The sequence below is a fragment of the Bos grunniens genome, chromosome 8 (genome assembly GCF_055505025.1).
Source record: "Bos grunniens cultivar Pamir isolate PY7600 chromosome 8, Bosgru_T2T1.0, whole genome shotgun sequence".
Taxonomy (NCBI): Eukaryota; Metazoa; Chordata; class Mammalia; order Artiodactyla; family Bovidae; genus Bos; species Bos grunniens.
The window spans coordinates 23,298,950-23,318,997 of record NC_141172.1 but is presented as its reverse complement, the minus strand read 5'-3'; the positions used below and the strand labels follow the sequence as shown (position 1 = coordinate 23,318,997).

At 43.0% G+C, this 20,048-nt stretch overlaps 1 protein-coding gene and 1 pseudogene across 6 annotated transcripts in view; both read right to left on the bottom strand.

Moving 5' to 3' along the window:
* Positions 1-20,048, bottom strand: part of SLC24A2 (solute carrier family 24 member 2) — a 292,853-nt gene that overhangs the window by 92,377 nt on the left and 180,428 nt on the right. For 3 of the 5 annotated variants that reach the window (XM_086414937.1, XM_086414940.1, XM_086414938.1), the window contains exons 3-4: positions 10,292-10,330; positions 8,005-8,113 (exon numbers count right to left, since the gene is read on the bottom strand). In XM_086414937.1, the coding sequence (XP_086271063.1) occupies positions 8,005-8,113; positions 10,292-10,330 (148 nt within the window). The remainder of the gene's footprint in view (positions 1-8,004; positions 8,114-10,291; positions 10,331-20,048) is intronic. The other 2 variants (XM_086414939.1, XM_086414941.1) reach the window with 1 other exon arrangement.
* Positions 17,076-19,200, bottom strand: LOC147366839 (CXADR-like membrane protein pseudogene; annotated as a pseudogene). Its single transcript, XR_015169492.1, has one exon. The product of XR_015169492.1 is annotated as a CXADR-like membrane protein pseudogene (transcript).

Genomic DNA, 20,048 nt, shown 5'->3' with positions numbered 1-20,048 from the left:
AGTTACATATATACACATATACACAGACAACCAAACAGAGCCACACTGATACACAGACACACACACACACTGCAAGTGCCCTTGGACAGGAGAGCCCGCTGGAGCATTCAAGCAGGCAAACACACACGCCCGCTCATCTCAAAGAAGCCTTGGCTCGGTTAGGCCAGCCACGCATAGCTTGGGTTTCTCCAGCCACTTCCATTGCCCTCGATTCCTCACCACCTTGTCTGCCCGCCCAGGTTCCTCACTGCCTTTGAGAACTGCTCTTGAAGGTCACTTTCTCAGAAGGACCCTTTCCTGATGGCCCTGCCCTCAGGTTCACACCTAGGATGATGTTCCTGAAGACTTGGCAAGCGCAGCTCGCGCTGTCTGTGCACCAGCCGGGCTTCCCTGTTGGGTTTATTAATCCGCACTTGTCAGGATGTGATGTCGATTCCGTGAACGTGTGCGCTTTCACCACCTCGGGAATGAGGGCCTTGCTCCATCACAGCTGATTCTAGCGCTTCAGGAAGCTGCTCCCATCCCCCAGTGCTTCAGCCAGAGCTGGCAGACCCCACAGGGCAGGTGCTCACAGCTTCTTCCTGCTCCCTGAGGGCCACCTCTGGGGAGACCCTGGTTGCTTCTGGTCCAGCCTCCTCCCCTTCCTCCCAAATCCTTCAACCAGAGCACCTAAAACCTCTTGCTCCGTGATACATCTTGGTCTCTGCTGGGTGTGTTTTCCCTTTTTGTTCTTCGTGAAAAGTGCCTTTTCTGCTTATTCTATATAAATTTCAAAGTCAAGTTCTGAAGTTCCATAAACATATTTTTGGGATTTCAATTAGAATTGAGTTGCATTTAGAGTTCCATCTGAGGAGAACGCGATATCTTTATAATATATCAACATTTATTTAGATCGTCTTCCATGTTCTTCAGAAATGACTACTGTTTTTGCACTAAAGTTCTTAAACATTTTCTTTGGGTTAATCCCTGGCACTTTTTGGTTTTGTTGCATTTTGTTGAGTGGGTCTTTATTTATTTTATGTTTGACATTGATGGTTTATAGGAAAGCAATTGAGTTGGTCACACTGATAAAAGGATCTGATATGAGTAAACTCTTAATAGTTTTAACTATTAAAAATATGTATTCTTCCCTGTGGGAATCCCTTTGAGCAAAAGGTTATGCTGTTACTGAGAAACAAGTTTGAAAACCTATAATCTAAGGTACAGGGAAGACAGGGAAACAATAAATAGTGGCTACTCATTTGCGAGGCTTTATGATCAAGATGTCCTGGGAGTCACGTCACCCTGCATTGCCGAGTCAGACTGATAAAGCAGAGCTGCCATCAGGATGTCACAGGATCTTAGTGGGAGGAAAATGAGGGACCAAAACGGTCCCTTCAGAAACGCAGGGGAAAGGCTCTCAGGACACCCTTCCAGTCAATTTAAATGAAAGCAACATAAATGTGTTGGCTGGAAAGTGACAGCAGAGACCAGCCGTGTGACGTGAAGTGAATTTACCGTGGGGGAAGCTTGTCTGTCTTTTAATAGCAAAGAAAGCAGGTATCGTACTGAGAGTATGGTGTCATTTTCAGATATCTCATAACAGGATTCTGAAGATTTTTGTCATGAAAATGGTCTCAAGAGAAACACACATCAGGCCTGGGGACCTGCTGTTCTAAACTGTCTCGTGCCCTGAGGTTAAATAATCCTTCAATTCAATTACAAGCCCCCTAGGCTAACACAGTATCATCCTTGCTCTTGTGTTTCTAAGGCATCAAGTGTACTTATTTGTTAAACTTTGCTATTGATAATAAAATTGCTGTTATGATGAAAAAATGTAAATCAAAATTTGAAATTCCACACGGAAGGAGACATGACTGCTTCTCACTACTGCAGAGACAACCACTAACTGAATAGGACTTCGTGGGTCACATCCAAAGAGTCTCTTGACAGAGCATGGATTAAGATAATCTACATGGCTAGTCATATGTTTTTCAGCAGAAACATTATATAAGCAAGCACTCATTCAATCCATTCAACAAACAGGGATTGGGATCCACGTACTCTGGGCCCTGGAGATAGAGGAGTGCCTGCCCTGTCCAAGATGTAAGAGTAGAGACAGGAGTTCAGTTCGGTTCAGTTCAGTTGCTCAGTCGTGTCCGATAGGATACAAACAACAAATAAATATATTCACTGTGTTTATGGACAAATAAACAGGCAGGCAAGGAAGGTCCAGAACTCTGCTTTATTATCATGGCTTTGATTTTGCTGTTTTTCAAAAACAGCAACTGAGTCAGATCTTTCTCATCAGGTAACATGCGTACGTTAACTTGAAGGAAGGGAAAGCAGGATGGAGAAAGATGAGAACATGTGCAAAGGCCCTGGTGCAGGAGGGTGCTGGGAACTTGTGAGGAGCTGCTTGTCAATCAGAGGAGTGCAGCAAAGGGAATGACACATGAGAGGAAGGAGAGAAGGGCAGAGAAAGAGGAGGAGAGGATTGGAGGGGGAAAAAAGAGAGTGGGGAAGGAGGGAGGAAAGAAGAGAGGCAGGTCACAGGGGGCTTAGGGCTACCACAAAAACTAGGACTTTTCCTGCTGGTGAGATGGTTTTGAACTGAAGGCAATGACACCCCACTCCAGTACTCTTGCCTGGAAAATCCCATGGATGGAGGAGCCTGGTGGGCTGCGGTCCATGGGGTCGCTAAGAGTCGGGCACGACTGAGCGACTTTACTTTCACTTTTCACTTTCATGCATTGGAGAAGGAAATGGCAACCCACTCCAGTGTTCTTGCCTGGAGAATCCCAGGGACGGAGGAGCCTGGTGGGCTGCCATCTATGGGGTCGCACAGAGTTGGACACAACTGGAGTGACTTAGCAGCAGCTTAGCAGGGCATGATTTTGCCTATGTCTTGGGGTAACCAGGCTCCTTAGATGGCAAGTATTGGGATATGCTTTTGCTGGGGGAGGATTCAGGGCCACTGTATAAAATTTGGACTCAGGGGCCACCAGAGAATGTTTTAAAAGGGAGGAAGAAGGGGAACATTGTATCTCTTTGTAAATCAGGAACTTGAAAAGACAGGATGGAGGTTACTAAGGATGAGGAGAAAGGGAACTCTGACTTTCACTGGGGTTGACTGTGGAGTTTCATGTTTGAGGGGGCAGAGAGCCCACTTCTGGTTTCTTTGTAGGTCAGGGTGGTCACATAGCCCTGTCCCAGCCCATGTGATGTAAGTGGAAGTCTACTTCTGGGAACACTAAGGATTTTCTGAATTTAAAAAAGACAGCTGTACTGTCTTCTCACCCAAAGCAGGTCACCTATGGCTTTGTCCGCTCCACACTGAGTAGTTTGCCCAGAAAACACCACTGAACCATGGATGGATCAACCAGTCAGTGATGTGTGTCCCCTGAAACAGACTGGGTTAGATGAAAGGTGGTTCAAATTCTCTGGTATCTTCCCATACAGAGATGGAGTCTCCTCCTCCATGTCTTGAGTCTGGTCTCGCCTTTGGGATGGCGTGACTAGTGTTAGACTATAGTATAAGTGACATTCTGGGGCTTCCCAGGCTAGGTCATGGGAAGCCCTGCCCCTATTGCCTGGGCCTCTTGGATGGTTTGCTCATGGAGCTCTCAGCCACTGTACGGGAAGACCAAGCATGTGGAAAAGCCCTGTGACCACATGCAGAGTCAGGGGTCCAGCTGAACCCAGCCTCCCAGCTGTGCCTTCAAAGGTGGCAGACACAGCAGACATGTGAGCAAGGCCCTTTTGGATCCTTTAACCTGCCCATCTCCTAGCTGAATAACATCAAATGACCTCCACATGGAACAGAAGAATCACCTTGCTGATCCCTGAATCACCCAAATTCCTGACCCATGAAATTATGAGCAGGAATGATACGGGGGTGGTTTTACATCACTAAGTCTTGGGTGCTTTGTTACGTATCAATGGATAAGAAACACAAACACTGCCGGATCTTGTGACTCAGGCTCAGAGGCTGAACCAACCACCAATTAAAACTTTTAGCAAGGGCTCCATCACTGGATTGACACCTGAATGGCACAGATGAGAAATGTCTTTTCACAGGTCATCTGTTCTGGATGATGTCAAAAACATCTCTTATGAAATGGGACTGTCTGCCATGCTGTGCCAATGTACGACTCAGCGAGGCAGATGCCAGGAACATCAATCAGTGCAACAGAGAAGCTGCTACAGCGTTCATGCCATCAACCTGGTGACGTAACCAGCATGCTCTATATTGTTAAGAGGTGACAGTTTGGCACGAGGATGTGTGAGTTCAAGTGATTAGATGCAAACAAAAAGAGAGATGACTATTTCTGAGAGCTTGGAATGTTCTTGGAATGGGAAATGATTGTGAATTTTTTGGGGGAAAAATACTGGAGCAATCTGCTTTCTTGGCAAAGTGCTGTGGAGCAATTTGAAAGCACTGAAGTCCTTTCCATATTTTCTAATCACTCAAATCCAGAACTGATTATGGCTCTCTGCATTCTCCCAGATTCATGCCATTGGAGCACTCCACGTCTTTCAGGGAGAGGCTTCACCTTGAATGGAGGTGCCTGGATTTAGATGGCACATCTTGCTACAGCAGGAACAAACACTTTAATTGCTGTACAACCCTACAAGGGCCAGGTGATGCAGAAAATTACGGATGGCCTGACCCTGAGATAACCCAGATTCACCTTCTCTTATCTCACTGAAACAAAGCATAACCTTCCCACCAGATAGAAAAACAAAACCAAGCCCTAACAGAAACTGAACTCCCTCAGACAAAAACCACATAAATTTAGATTGTTGAGACCTATGGGCAAGGTCACACACACACACACACCGCCCCCCCCCCCACAGTTGTATATATACAGATCATCTCTGGAATGAACCCCAAGTAATTGGTAGCAGTCATTTCCTCTGAAAGAACTGGGGGACTGGAGAAAACTGGGAGTTTGTTGGAGGAGGAAGACTTATTTTTTTCATCATAGCCTCCCCCCCCCAAATTTTATTTATTTATTTTTGGCTGTGTGGGCTTTTCTCTAGTTGTGACAAGCGGGGGCTGCCCTCTAGTTACAGCGAGCAGGCTTCCCGTTGCGGTGGCTTCTCTTGTTGTGGCGCACGGGCTCCAGGGCACAGGCTCAACAGCTGTAGTGCACGGGCTTAATTGCTCCATGGCATGTGGGATCTTTCTGACCCAGGGATTGAACCTGTGTCTTCTGCATTAGCAGGTGAATTCTTTACCACTGAGCCACCAGGAAAGTCTCACCACAGCCTTTTGAATTTTTTAAATTAAAACATTCATAGGCTGTATTATTTTTCAATGTAATGAAACAGTAATTCCAAACCTGTATGGTACTTACAATCTTCTAGGCAATGTGTTAAATGCTTAATGAATATTCAACTCCTTTAGTCCTTATAACAACCTTATGATGTAGACATTATTATATACCATCCTGATTTTTACAGATGAGGGAATTGAGGTGCAGAGAGGTTAAGTAACTTATCCAAGGTCACACAGCTAGTAAATGCAGAACTAGGATTTGGATCCAGAGAGTCTGGCTCTGGAGTCTGTCCTCAATTACTGTATAACATGCCTTGCCAGAAATAAGTATACTCAGTTGCTTGCTCATAATCGAGTTGGGGCAGGTAAGATAGTTCATTTCTTCTCTCACCTGCTCTTCTGGGTAATGGTGGGGAAGATGGTAGCTCAAAATAACCAAGATTCAACCTTAAATGCATGGGGCTTTAAAAAGCTTTGTAACTGTGTGACTATCAGGGCATGACTATGGCCAGGTGGCTTAATCGTTCTAAGCCTTAGCAGCTACTATGTACCAGGTAGCTTGTTAGACCTTAGGGACAACAGGTAAATAAACAGAATCCCTGTTCTCTAGAAATTTACTGTGTCCTGGGGGAGACAGGTAGTAAACAAATAATCCTACAACTTGTAAAGTGGGCAAAAAGAAAAACTAAAGGATGCACCGAGAGATGACAACTGGTGCCCTCATTTATACTGAATGGTCAGGAGGTGTTATTTACACAAACTGCTGAAGATTGGGCAAAAATAAAGCAGGGGAAAGTGGAAGAAAATGGGAGAAGGAAAAGTATTTTGGGTGGAGGGAACAGTCTAAGCAAAGACTCTGAGGCAGGAAAGAAGTATCTATTTTAGGACAGAAGGCATCTGTCTAGCTAACACAAAGTAAGCCAAAGTGAGTTTGGAGAATGAGACAGATGGTGTAGACCATGGCAAGTATTTCACCATTTTCGTATAAGCCATGGGAAGCCACTGCAGGTTAGTAGGAGTGACATGATTTGATTTACTTTTTCAGAAGGTTACTTGGGCTGCTAGGTGGAAAATATGCAAAGAAAGAGGCAATGGAGGGAGTGGAAGATCAGCTAGGAAGCGTAAAGATGGCTTGGAATGAAGAGCTCGCAGAGAGAGAAGGAGATACCCTTGAGATCTATTTTGGTGGTACTCTACTTTATGAAATTAAAATATTAATGTTAGCTGTGAAGCGTTATTAGAAAGCATAGATTCACAGGTGTGAAAATACTTTGCCAATTTTAAAATTACTAGACTGAGGTAATTATTATTGGAGATGAAGGAATGAGATACGAGAGAGGCTCTAAGTTGCCCAAAGTCACACAGCTGCTTCGTGGCCGGCAGGAGGTTGCCCTGGGATCCCCTCACTCATTGAGATCATTTCTCTGGGGGTGACCTTGAGCAGTGGAGAGGAAAGAAGGCTAGTGACCAGGGCTAATTTCCTTGTCACATGGACCTCTGGTAAAGAGAGTAATGATATTTCAGATGTTCCTGGCAAACGACTGCCCCTGAGTACACAGAACCCAGGATCGATGAAGGAAGGCTCCTTGGAAAACATCACATCAGCTATGCAACTCCCTGGGCCACAAGGTGGAAATGTGTTATAACTACAGTGCTCCACGTTGAGAGTGAGCCTGTGATCCTCACTTATTATTCTGGGTGAAGGTTCAGTGAGGGGCAACAGGACCTAGGGAGACTCTCGCGACATCCCAGGTTTTCTTGACTTCATCTAGACCCTTGAAATTACTTTGCAAAGCTTTACATTGGTAAAGAGCTCTGATTTGTGTGATATGATTTATTAATCTCATCCCATGTGTTCATTCACTGGCAGAAACCTGTTTCCATGTCATTTGCCCCTGTGTAACATCAGGCTCAGTTGTAAGGTCCAGGGATGAAGGTAGAACAGATGACTTGGCAATATACGAGCCCTTTGCTAGTGGCCTAACTCCTATATTTATCTGATGCATCAGATACCTACTTCCTTGAAAAATTAATTTGTTTTTAGCATACTTATGCAATTAAAAAAGCACAATGTATCTGGCTTCCTTGTGAGTATAACTGGAAGAACACAATACTAGACTGTTGGTGACGGTTTATATGATGACCCTAGGAGGGGAACCAGGGTGGTTCTTCAACCTGATCCTAAGCAGTTATCTTAGAGAGTGCTCTTTAGGTGTTTAGAAGCTTACCCCCTCATCTTCCAATTGCCAAAGACTAGGTACAACATTAATGTTCTGCAGTGAACATCATTCCCCAAACTAATCCCAGCCTTGCTAAGTCATGGAGTTCTTGTCTCTCTCTCTTTTTTAAAGATATACAATTTATCAATTTATCCTGATATACAACTTCATTTTGAAACTGAGGAGGATGATGAAAGAGAACTGTCATTCTAGCTGGAAGGGAGAGAAAAAGCTCTTTTGTCTGCTCTGCCTGGTAACAAACTGTATTTATGCTAGAGGCATCAAAAGACAGAATTAGCAAACGGACCTCCGCTCCTGTTCCTGGTACAAGAACCTCTGATGGTGAACTGGGCGGGGGTAGAAAAAGCGCACCAAAGGGCTGGGGCTGCCTCTGGCAGAGGTGACACATGAGGACATTAGCGGGTTTGTGATGGAAGCACAAACGTGTTTTATGAAGACAGGCCTTTTCCCAGCCTTTGCCTCCGCCCCAAACAAGTCCCCAAACCAAAGCCTGATGCTTACCTTCAGCGAGTGGGTCAAGGGTGTGTATCATGAGCTGGAAGATGCTGTTCCTCATGAGACTGTTGTGGAGGGAGGCGGAACTTCCACCCCGCTGCAGACGTGGCTTCACCTGAGCAAAGAAACCAGACAAAGATGCTGTGAGTGCTCAGAAATGCAAGGCAAGCGCCTCACCTCGTCTGTCATAGCATCACACACAATCGAACCAAAGATGTTTGACGTACATTCCTTCAAAGTCTCTGGAAGGAATGGCGTTCTCACATCCGTTGCAACTAAAGGGATCAACTGCTATTGTTTCTTGAGAACTTAGTATATGCTCAATGTACTATATCCTTCACCTCCATTAGTTGATCTCATTCTCAAACTTAACTCTATGAACTAGGCATTCTTACTGTTTCCTTTAGTCAGATGAAGAAATTTAGTCTTAGAGAAGTAAAATGAGGTGTTTGGGTCATAAAGACAAAAAAATGGAGGCTACAAGAATGGGTTGCAGGTCTGTTTCACTTACCATCTGTTCTCTGAACCAGTGGGTAGTCTCTAAAATGTTTGGATTGCATACCCTATCAGTAAAACTTTTGAGTGTGTATATGTGTATCTATCTATATGAATATGTGTCTCTATCCAGACACATACTAAAACAAGTGCATATATACCATAAAGCATTTACAAGAGTAGAAATTATGAAGACTAATATAGAAAGTTAACAACAGAGGTGCTAAGATTTCCCCCTTGCTCCACAAAGGAACATCAGGCACACATTTCGGGGTACCTCATTCCATGCGGGAACCATGGCTCTCATCCATGAAGCCCTACAGTCTGTGTTAAGTGAGATCTGAAGAGAGAGATCCTCCTATTATGTCTCCACAGAGAACCTCCCTGACTCCAAAGGGGCCTTTAGTTTATGGGGTTTTGCAAAATGTTTCATCACACTACACATCTACAAGGAGGTTTCCTGAGAAAAGTCTCACAAGAGACATTTGGAAAGTGCTACATCCTAGGCTAACTCACCTTTAGAGTTTTAGGATATGTATTAGACACTAAGATACATTAAGTCTAACACTAAAGAAGTGTGATTAACTTGGCTAACTTGGACAGTGTTTCCGAGCATTGCTCATTCATCCCTTATTTTGTAGAACACTTATTAACAATGATCCATGTGTTTGGAGGGAAACATGAAACCCACAGTAAGCCTGAAGTATTGGTAAAATGTGATTATAAGATACATGGAGAAACCTGAATTTTTAAGGGTGATTTTATTATACCTGATTCTATTAGAAATAATATTTCCAATTCTACAGGGTTTGGGGAAGAATCTGAGGGGATGACTCGTATCTCAGAACCAGATCACGGTTCACAAAGGAAGAGCCTGGGTCTGTACCCCTCGCCCAGTACTGGATCTGGTATATCCTATGGACTCCCAATGCATGTCAGAAGTCTCTACTCTGAGCATCACAGGAGGAAGAATGCGGTCATATCTATCTTCATTACTAGTTCTTTCAGACTCAAAAATCTGGAACTTAAAAAAAAAATTGTGCTGTGTTATTTGATTCAGAAGATTAAGGCTTAGAAAATGTTAGGGGCAAGGTTAAAAGATTTGAATAGAGTTGAAATGTAATCACTGATGACTGAGCATAAAAACTCTGAAGGTCATTTCCCTGCCAAGCTTCACAATACAAAATGTGATGTGTTAATTGGATAGGGACTGGAAAATGTGTTTGCTGTTAATAATATGTCATAATCACTGTTACTATGTTTCCTTATTTGGGGAAACCAAAGGAACTCTTCTATGGAAATGTTCCTTATCCTACGATTATATCTATGGAACTTAAAGCATTCTTCCGGGCATTATGTATATATTGAATGTATAGACTTCATGCAGCATTTCTTTTGATGGAACCAAAAGAAATTTTCAACCAAAAAAACCAGGTGCATGCAGATACATAAAGAAATAGATACCAAGCATTAGATCCCTCACTGTCCCCAAATAGCGGCTCAACATCCCTTGGAATGGAATTTGAAAATACCTCACTCTTTCAACTTTTTCATGCCAAGTGAAAGAGGGAACTCAAATTCTTTTGAAACCTAGTCCTAGAAATCATTTGTCACTGAATGTAAGAATTCAGTTGACACTAATACCAGGACAGAACATTCATACACCCGCAGACTAAACACTTTAAGGATTCCAAGGGAGAGGATGACTTGTTGAGCACAAGAGCCCCTCTTTCACCCACCCCTCCCAACCCTGTCCACAGGCACAGGAACAGGTACAGACAAGGCCACTGCTTCCTACCGGTAGAGTCTGTTCATCCTTGTCCCTGGCTGTAGAGGACTGCACAAGAGGAAAAGGCAGAAACAAAAGACAAAGAAATAAATAAACAATAAGTCACATATAGGTTTTACACTTAAACACAAGCATCAGTATAGGGCAAGATTTGGTTCTTTCTGCTCCTGGGAAAGACTATGCCGATACAGGGAATTAAGAGTGTACGCTACGTGCTAAGTGGCTCCAGTCATGTCCAACTCTTTGCGACCCTATGGACTCCTCTGTTCATAGGGATTCTGCAACCTCTGTCAGAGGGTCCTCTGTCCTCTGGTCCTCTGTGCCAGGCTCCTCTGTCCATGGCATTCTCCAGGCAAGAATACTGGAGTGGGCTGCCATGCCCTTCTCTAGGGGATCTTCCTGACCCAGGGATCAAACCCACATCTCTTACATCTCCAGCACAGGTAGGTGGGTTCTTTATCACTGGTACCATGTGGTTATTTAGGTATATGGTACTTTCACTTGAAAGATCAAAGTTGAATGGCCAACCCAAATGCCCAGTGACAGAAGAAAGTTAAATTAGTTGTGATCTGGCCATCCAGCGGAATGTCATGTGGTCACTACAATGAATGAGGTAAGTGCACATCTGCTGACATGGAAGAATATCTAAGATATATCATTCAGTGAAAAAATTAAAACCCTTATTTACTATCTCATTTTACAAAAGAAAATAAATTAATAATACTTTAGCACATATAAAGAAAAAAGTTCTGCAAGAATCATTAGTGGTTATTCTTATTAGTGGTTAGTATCAAGGGCTGAGATTACACAGATGTGTCATATTCCATGTCCTTCAGACGGAGTCAACATTCACCACCCCGAGTGTGGTACATCAAGTAAAGCCTGAAGACATGAAGCCAGTGAAGACTAAGATCATCACACATGGAATCCAGATGACCCACCTTCTTTCCTGCCCCACCCCTTCAAGTTTTTCATTCTAAAAAAGGAAGTATCTGTCGCTTTGAGAAAAGTTGACTAAAACACAAGGGCCCAGGAGGGCCAGCCATCCATTGCATGCTCAGTCACTCAGTTGTGTCCAACTCTTTTGTGACCCCACAGATTGTAGCCCGCTGGGCTCTTCTCTCCATAGGATTCTCCTGGCAAGAATACTGGAGTGGGTTGCCATTTCCTCCTCCAGGGGATCTTCCCAACCTAGGGCTCGAACCTGTGTCTCCTGCATTGGCAGATAGATTCTTTACCACTGAGCCACCTGGGAAGCCTGGTTGGCGAGAATATAACTCAGACAAGGGGACTCTGGCACTCTTCCTCCAGGTCCCAACTGGATGGCTTAGCTTCCTCTATGAAATGAAAACTCCTTTTTCAACAGAACCAGGCACAGTCCTACAATCTTTCCAAGAGCATGCAGGTACCCTGGGAACTTCCTCATGATCAGACCACTGTCTCTGTCACTTCCCCTTGACTATGGGTTCAAAGAGCAAGAAGAAACTGGAATCTTTCCCCCGTCTTGCCTCTGGTCCTCCCATTAATGTCTTTGCTGACCTGTCTTCAGGACTAATCACACACAGCAAGAAGAGAAGATGCTGGCAGAACTACTTTAATAGCTTCATGGGCCCTGGGTTCTCTTTTTTTAGCCCTACCAAACATGTCACTGAAAGAACATTCAGATGCCCCCACACTCCACCTAAAATATACAATTTTTTTGGTGTAAAAAAAAATGGGAAGGATAATTATAATTTTGCATTTAAATTACTGGCTATGGGCAATTCATTGAACTTATGATAGGCACGCTGGAAGTCTTGGCAAGCGACAAAACTGAACCTATGATTTGGTTTCACATGGAAGTTTTAAGAAGACTAGCAAAATGCTTAATAAAGCTGATATTACACATTTTGTTGACATTCAATTAAACATTTAATAATCTTGTAGATAGTTTTTGGATTTTAGAGTCGATATCAACATATGTTTTTTTTCTTCTGGTTCCAGACAGTTGTGCAGACCCTTGAAGAACCTGTAAGTTTCAGGCACAGACAGAAGCGGTTAGGTTGGAGGTAATTTCTGAGTACGCATCCCTAGTGGCTCAGTGGTAAAGAACCTGTCTGCCAATGCAGGAGACACAGGTTAGATCCCTGGGTTGGGAAGATTCCTCTGGAGAAGGAAATGGCAACCCACTCCAGTATTCTCTGTCCAGGAAATCCTGTGGACAGAGAAGCCTGGTGGGCTACAGTTCATGGGGTCACAAAAGAGTCATAACTGAGTGAGTAAACAACAATTTCTGAGTATATCTTACAGGCATGACTAAATTTGCCATAAGCTCCTAATACTGGGCTCTGTCTTCGTGACTTCTATAGAAACACTAATAAGAAAATATCCCTGATTCCCTAGTCCCAGGAACATGCTTGGGGAAGTGGAGTGGACGTGAAACTGTCCTTTGATTTCTGTTTCTGCTCTGAAAGGCACTGCATGATCCCATTTCTCTCTGGCAGTCCTTTCATTTTCTCGTCTCCCACATCAGAGAGCTCAACAAATGGCCCCATATTCTACAGAACAATCCCCCAGGGAAATTATCCAGGGCAGCTGGCTCAGCCTTTGGACACACATGGAGATTAACTGTCAGAGCACGCCTTTTCAGTTAGCAAATTTACACCTTGTGGTTAAATGGGAGACAAATAATTATGAGCTGAGATTTGATACCCCAGCGATACTACAGAACATAAAGGAACGGGATAGAACTGAGGAAAGAAATGGGTGGTCTTTATAAGAACAAAAATATCACCAGCAGAGAGAATAGATTCAAAAGACATATTAAAAAAAATATTTGAAGAAGGAAAAAAAAATCCAAACCTGTTTTTTGGTCTGAAAGGAAGAAAAAAATACCTATTCCAATGACTTGCTTCTTCTCTCACAAGCAAGGAGGCTCATAAGACACAATAGATGGAAAGAAAGTGCTTTGTACATAGATTCTTTCAAGATAAAACAGTGCGGGGAAAGTTCTAAATCCCCTTCAAAATTTCCCACTGCCTAATGTCAGCACAAGTTGACATCATTAGTTTACTTTCAAGTGTAATTTGCAGACATGAATATACATCAGGTTGCAACATGTACATTTATATACAGACACATGGCAACTGAGGTCATTCAACAGCCTCCACTTTCCTTTTATGTAGCTTTGTTGCAAAAAAAGATGAGAAATGTGACATATGATGGTCATTGTTCATTTTCAGGGCTTCACCCACCTCTACTCATAATTCCCAATGCTCACCTGACTTAGCCTCCATCTAATCATTCCTTGAAGCAGCCTCACAGTCCTGGAAATGTGCCTCTGATTATGTTAGAAATTCAATTTTAAAGGGATTTTAATTACACTGCAGGTAACTAGTAAAGGACCAGAGAAACGATCCAAATGTATACATCCTGTAGTGTTTCTAAGCACTGGATTATGTAGCTAAGTATCCAGGTTTTGGGTTGGGCTCAAAGTTGTGATTTTCTTTTCAGGGCTATTGAACATCTGGTTTATTCGAACTCACTGGATGTCACAGAAAAGACAACTTCTTCAAAAGAGGACCTATGTGATTTTAAGGATTAATTTTGGCATTCTGTTTTATAAATTTCCTTAATTTTAAACACACTTAAATATCATACATTTGGGCTACACTGATTTGAAAGCCCAATTCCTGGTGGTCTGTTCAAAGACTGTTGCCAGTTATAGGAAAGACTTGTTAAGCCAAATCTGTAGTATTCCACAACAATTCTTGAGGAATACATCTTTTACTTAATAAAGTATCCTGTAATTCAATCCTTTATTTAATTTAAACTGACCCCTTCCCTAATTACTGCAAGTAATTGAACAACTGAGATGATGCCATTACTATCTGTTGTTCTTCCTGCTGGAAACCCAATTCCATGTGGCAATTTTGCTACCAGTTCAAAATGCGTTTTGAAAGTGCCATTCCTCCACCCCTGATAATAAAACACATAGCTCATTTACAAAGCATTTTTAACTCTATAAATCATTCACAAATCCTTAAATCACCTTTCTTCCTTTGACCCTTGAAAGCCACTGGTTAAAAATGATTCCCCTGGGACTTTCCTAGCGAGTCAGCGGTTATGATTCCACACTTCCACTGCAGTGGGCGAGGGTTGGGGAACTAAGATAATACGGCCAAAAAAAAGATTCAAAGTAAATTCGAATTAATTCGAAGTTTTTTTTTTTCTTTTTATTTATTGAAGGATAATTGCTTTACAGAATTTTGTTTTCTGTCAAACCTCAACATGAATCAGCCATAGGTATACATATATCCCCTCCCTCTTGAACCTCCCTCCCATCTCCCTCCCCATCTCACCCCTCTAGATTGATCAGAGCCCCTGTTTGAGTTTCCTGAGCCATTCAGAAAATTCCTGTTGGCTATTTTACATATGGTAATGTAAATTTCCATGTTACTCTCTCCATACATCTCACCCTCTCCTCTCCTCTCCCCATGTCCATAAGTCTATTCTCTATGTCCATTCCGCCACTGCTGCCTTGTAAATAAATTCTTCAGTACCATTTTTCTAGATTCCATATATGTGCATTAGAATATGATATTTATCTTTCTCCTTCTGACTCACTTCACTCTGTATAATAGGTTCTAGGTTCATCCACCTCATCAGAACTGACTCAAATGCATTCCTTTTTATGGCTGAATAATATTTCATTGTGTATGAACCACAAGTTCATTAAAAAATTTTTTTTATTCTTTTTTTATTTTTTAAATTAATTTATTTTAATTGGAGGCTAATTACTTTACAATATTGTAGTGGTTTTTGCCATACGTTGACATGAATCAGCCATGGGTGTACATGCATCCCCCATCCTGAACCCCCCTTCCACCTCCCTCCCCATCCCATCCCTCAGGGTCATCCCAGGGCAACGGCCCTGAGTGTCCTGTCTCATGCATCAAGCCTGGACTGGTGATCTGTTTCACATATGGTAACATACATGTTTCAATGCTGTTCTCTCAAATCATCCCACCCTCACCTTCTCTCACAGAGTCCAAAAGCCTGTTCTTTATATCTGTGTCTCTTTTATTGTCTTGCGTATCATGTCTCATGCATCAAACCTGGACTGGTGATCTGTTTTTGATGTCTCATGCATCAAACCTGGACTGGTGATCTGTTTCACATATGGTAACATACATGTTTTAATGCTGTTCTCTCAAATCATCCCACCCTCACCTTCTTCCACAGAGTCCAAAAGCCTGTTATTTATATCTGTGTCTGTTTTGCTGTCTTGCGTATAAGGTCATCGTTACCATCTTTCTAAATTCCACATATATGTTAGTATACTGTATTGGTGTTTTTCTTTCTGACTTACTTCACTCTGTATAATAGGCTCCAGTTTCATCCACCTCATTAGAACTGATTCAAATGGATTCTTTTTAATAGCTGAGTAATATTCCATTGTGCGTATGTACCAAAGCTTTCTTATCCATTCATCTGCTGATGGACATCTATGTTGCTTCCATGTCCTGGCTATCATAAATAGTGCTGCGATGAACATTGGGGTACATGGGTGTCTTTCAATTCTGGTTTCCTTGATGTGTATGTCCAGCAGTGGGATTGCTGGGTCGTATGGCAGTTCTATTTCCAGTTTTTTAAGGAATCTTCACACTGTTCTCCATAGTGGCTGTACTAGTTGCATTCCCACCAATAGTGTAAGACAGTTCCCTTTTCTCCACACCCTCTCCAGCATTTATTGTTTGTAGACTTTTTGATAGCAGCCATTCTGACCAGCATGAGACGGCACCTCATTGTGGTTTTGATTTGCATTTCTCTGATAATGAGTGATGTTGAGCATCTTTTCAAGTGTTTGTTAGCTTTCTAGGTTGCTTCCATGTTCTAGCTATTGTAAATAGTGCTGCAATGAACAATGGGATACATGTGTCTTTTTCAATTTTGGTTTCCTCAGGGTATATGCCTAGTGGGATTGCTGGGTCATATGGCGGTTTTATTCCTAGTTTTCTTTTTTTGTGGGGGGAGGCTGCTTTCTTTTTATTTCGCAGACCCCACCTTTCTTCTCCCATGAGTCAGCTCTTGTGAGAGCTATCCTGGTGAATCATTTCCGCAAATCTTTCCAAAATGCTGACAATATGTAACAGGCACTAACCCAGATCCCCCCGCCACCCACTAGTTATCCTCACCATCTCTTCCCTAAATGTTCATTTCCTTTCCTTCCAGCCTAGAGCTAGGCTTCCTTACAGGCTAAACTGAGAAAGTACTGAATTTCTGTCTGTCTCAGCCTCTCAGGAGGGAATGTTATGATGTCCATGCAGTGCCACCAGGAAATGTTGGCAATCCCTGATCTGTTTGATAATTTAAGGCCTAGAATCAATACAAGTCCCACGTTCACATCCTCCTGAAAGGAAAGAAGTGGAGGAAACTCCCAAATTTGGTGCAATACTGAACTTCTGATATCACTCCTTGACATACTAAGAGAAAACTGATGTAATCTCCCTTTCTGGTCTAGTCAGTCTTGAAATTCTGACTTCATATGTTCACAGAAAGAAGAGACTGTAATGGTTTGTTGAATGATCTTCCAGCATCCTGAAAAGACCTTTTCTCTCAAAGATTTCCATCTAAGGAGACTGTTAAATGTTAAAACACCTAGTTTTCTTGCTCCACAGATATCCAGCAGAAAATCCTTAGAGACATCCACTTTGAGGGAAAATCCACAATTATTCCAGCATATATTTCTGATATTTGTCAGTGGCCCTCTGAACATCAAAATGGAAAGTTATTCACAGTCCCTCATTACACATTTTGAACTCCTTTTTTATTTCTTTTATGGTTCAATATAAGTAGGAAGATTGATCGTGGATTATTGGTATTCAACCAATAAGTCGTGGAAAAGTTCAATCATTCTCCATCTCCCACTATTTCAACTCCTCTTGAAATACCCAAATTTGTGGTAAATGAAGTCAAGTCAGGATAGAAGAGATGTGTTTCCTTTTTTGGAGTTTCTCATGGTGCAGATAGGTGTAATATAAGGCTGTAGGTTCTGCTTGACTCTGAATAGTCATAATAATCCAGTAGGTTTGCAGAAATGCATAGAAAATTTATGAACAACACCTCGTTTCTTGACAATGGTGAGTCAACGTGTTGATACAAAACTGCAAGTGAGAAGTTCTAAGTGTGTTCATTTCCCCTTTCCCCAACTCTTTCACCACGGCTCCTGGTCCCCAAACACCCAGATTTGGGCCCCTATTTCCCACCCACTCTGGTCTAAAGGCACAGTGAGGTGCCTTTTTGGAGATGATCAGCTTACATCCTTTTCCTCGTTTGGTGTCATGTAAGAAAAGTGTTCATTTGAATCTGTTCCGTGCAGTGGTTGCTGCTACTTAAACGACCCCTTGTTGGGCTCGAGGAGGGTCGTGTGGCTGGTGACTGAGCGTTGATGACCAGAAGAGCCCTGACGCCTGGGAAAAGCCGGCGAGTCAAGTCCACTCTAACTCAAACAGTTTGGAAGGCTCTGCTCTGGCTGGGGATCGTGCTGGGGGTGTTTTCTGCTTTGGTCAGGGTAGCATGGGGGGCTTTCTTTGGTTCAGAACTTCTGGCCTCGGGCCCCATCAGGCCGTAGGTGTGGGCGGCCAGCCCCTGCCGCCGCGCCGCCTCGGCGCATGGGGTCCGCTGGCTGCGGGAGCCGCTGTTGGCGGTGGAGCGCGTGGAGGAGGAGCCGGAGCGAGAGCTTCGCGAGCCCGAGGAAGAGGAGCTGGGCTTCACCAGGCGGGCCTTCGGGGCTTCCGCATCTTCTCGAATTTCATTTGGTCTTTCTTCTTCCTCACATCTCTTTTTGTCTTTCCTTCGGATCAACAGCCACACCAAGAGGAAAATCAGCAGGGCTCCGGCCACCATACCTGTCACTGCTCCTGCAATCATGCCCACGCTCTGTACATCTGTTTTACTGTACGGTCACTCGCACCACACAGCTCTCCTTCCCAGCCTCATTGCCTGCTGTGCACTGGTAGAGCCCAGAGGAGGACATGGTGAGATTCTGCAGCAGGACACGTCCAGGGTGGGTGTAGTCAATCTTAGATTTGGGAGGCAGACGTTCATCCTCTCCCTGCTTCTCCTGGACTCGCTGCCAGGAATACACAATGGGCTCTGTGCCAGAGGATGACTCACACTGCGAAGTCAGGTCACTTCCTTCTGTCAGCTCTCCTTCCAATTCACACTTGGGCTTTGATGGTCTCACTAAAACTTTTAAGATGACGTAGCTCCACACATAGCACCCTCAACTCCTCACCTTGCAGGTGTACTCGCCCTCATCACTGGGCTTCAGAGGCTCAATATGCAGGGAGGCATCTCCTGCCAGGAAATTGGAAGCGAAGGCCACTCGGCCCTTGTGTTCCTCAGTCAAGTTATTGTAGACGTGATGGCTGGAGTAAGTGATCACCTTTCCACCGCATACCTTTCTTCTGCCTATTCCTAGTTTTTTAAGGAATCTCCATACCTTCTTCCATAGTAGCTGTATCAATTCACATTCCCACCAGCAGTGCAAGAGTGTTCCCTTTTCTCCATACCCTTTCCAGCATTTATTGTTTGTAGACTTTTTGATGATGGCCATTCTGACTGGTGTGAGGAGATATCTCATCGTGGTTTTCATTTGCATTTCTCTAATAATGAGCGAAGTTGAGCATCTTTTCATGTGTTTGTTAGCCATCTGTATGTCTTCTTCAGAGAAATGTCTGTTTAGGTCTTTTCCCCACTTTTTGATTGGGTTGTTTGTTTTTCTGGCATTGAGTTGTATGAGCTGCTTGTATATTTTGGAAATTAATCCTTTGTCAGTTATTTCATTTGCTATTACTTTCTCCTATTCTGAGGGTTGTCTTTTCACCTTGCTTATAGTTTCCTTTGATGTGCAAAAGCTTTTAAGTTTAATCAGGTCCCCCTTGTTTACTTTTGTCTTTATTTCCATTACTCTAGGAGGTGGGTCATAGAGGATCTTGCTTTGATTTATGTCATTGAGTGTTCTGCCTATGTTTTCCTCTAAGACTTTTATAGTTTCTGATATTATATTTAGGACTTTAATCCATTTTGAGTTTATCTTTGTGCATGGTGTTAGGAAGTGTTCTAACTTCATTCTTTTACATGTAGCTGTCCAGTTTCCCAGCACCATTTATTGAAGAGGCTGTCTTTGCCCCATTGTATATTCTTGCCTCCTCTGTCAAAAATAAGGTACCCATAGGTGCATGGGTTTATTTATCTTGGTCCCTTGGCCTGTATTTCTGTTTTTGTGCGAAGTGTAGTTTTGATGTGACTTTGTAGAGAGCCTTGCCCCACACACAGACCCCCATTACCACTTCACACACATAAACATCAGGTAAATACTCCAGAGTTTAGCTACATCATGAATACACAGCCCCTGTTTTACTCTGAGTAGTAATCACCCACCTGCAAATTACATAATCAGATGGGTTACTGGGAAGATTTCATGTGCCAAAAGACAAGTGCGTAAAATAAAGGATGGATGACCTGGCATAAGCTTGGGGCTGGTGCACTGGGATGACCCAGAGGGATGGTATGGGGAGGGAGGTGGGAGGGAGGTTCAGGATGGGGAACACCTGTACACGCGTGGCAGATGCATGTTGATGTATGGCAAAACCAATAATACAATATTGTAAGGTAAAAAAAAATAATAATAAAAAGAAAAAAAAACAGATATGAAAGACAAGCAAATTTTCACAACAATCAAGTAACAACCATAAACTTCCACCACCATAATCTTTGACGA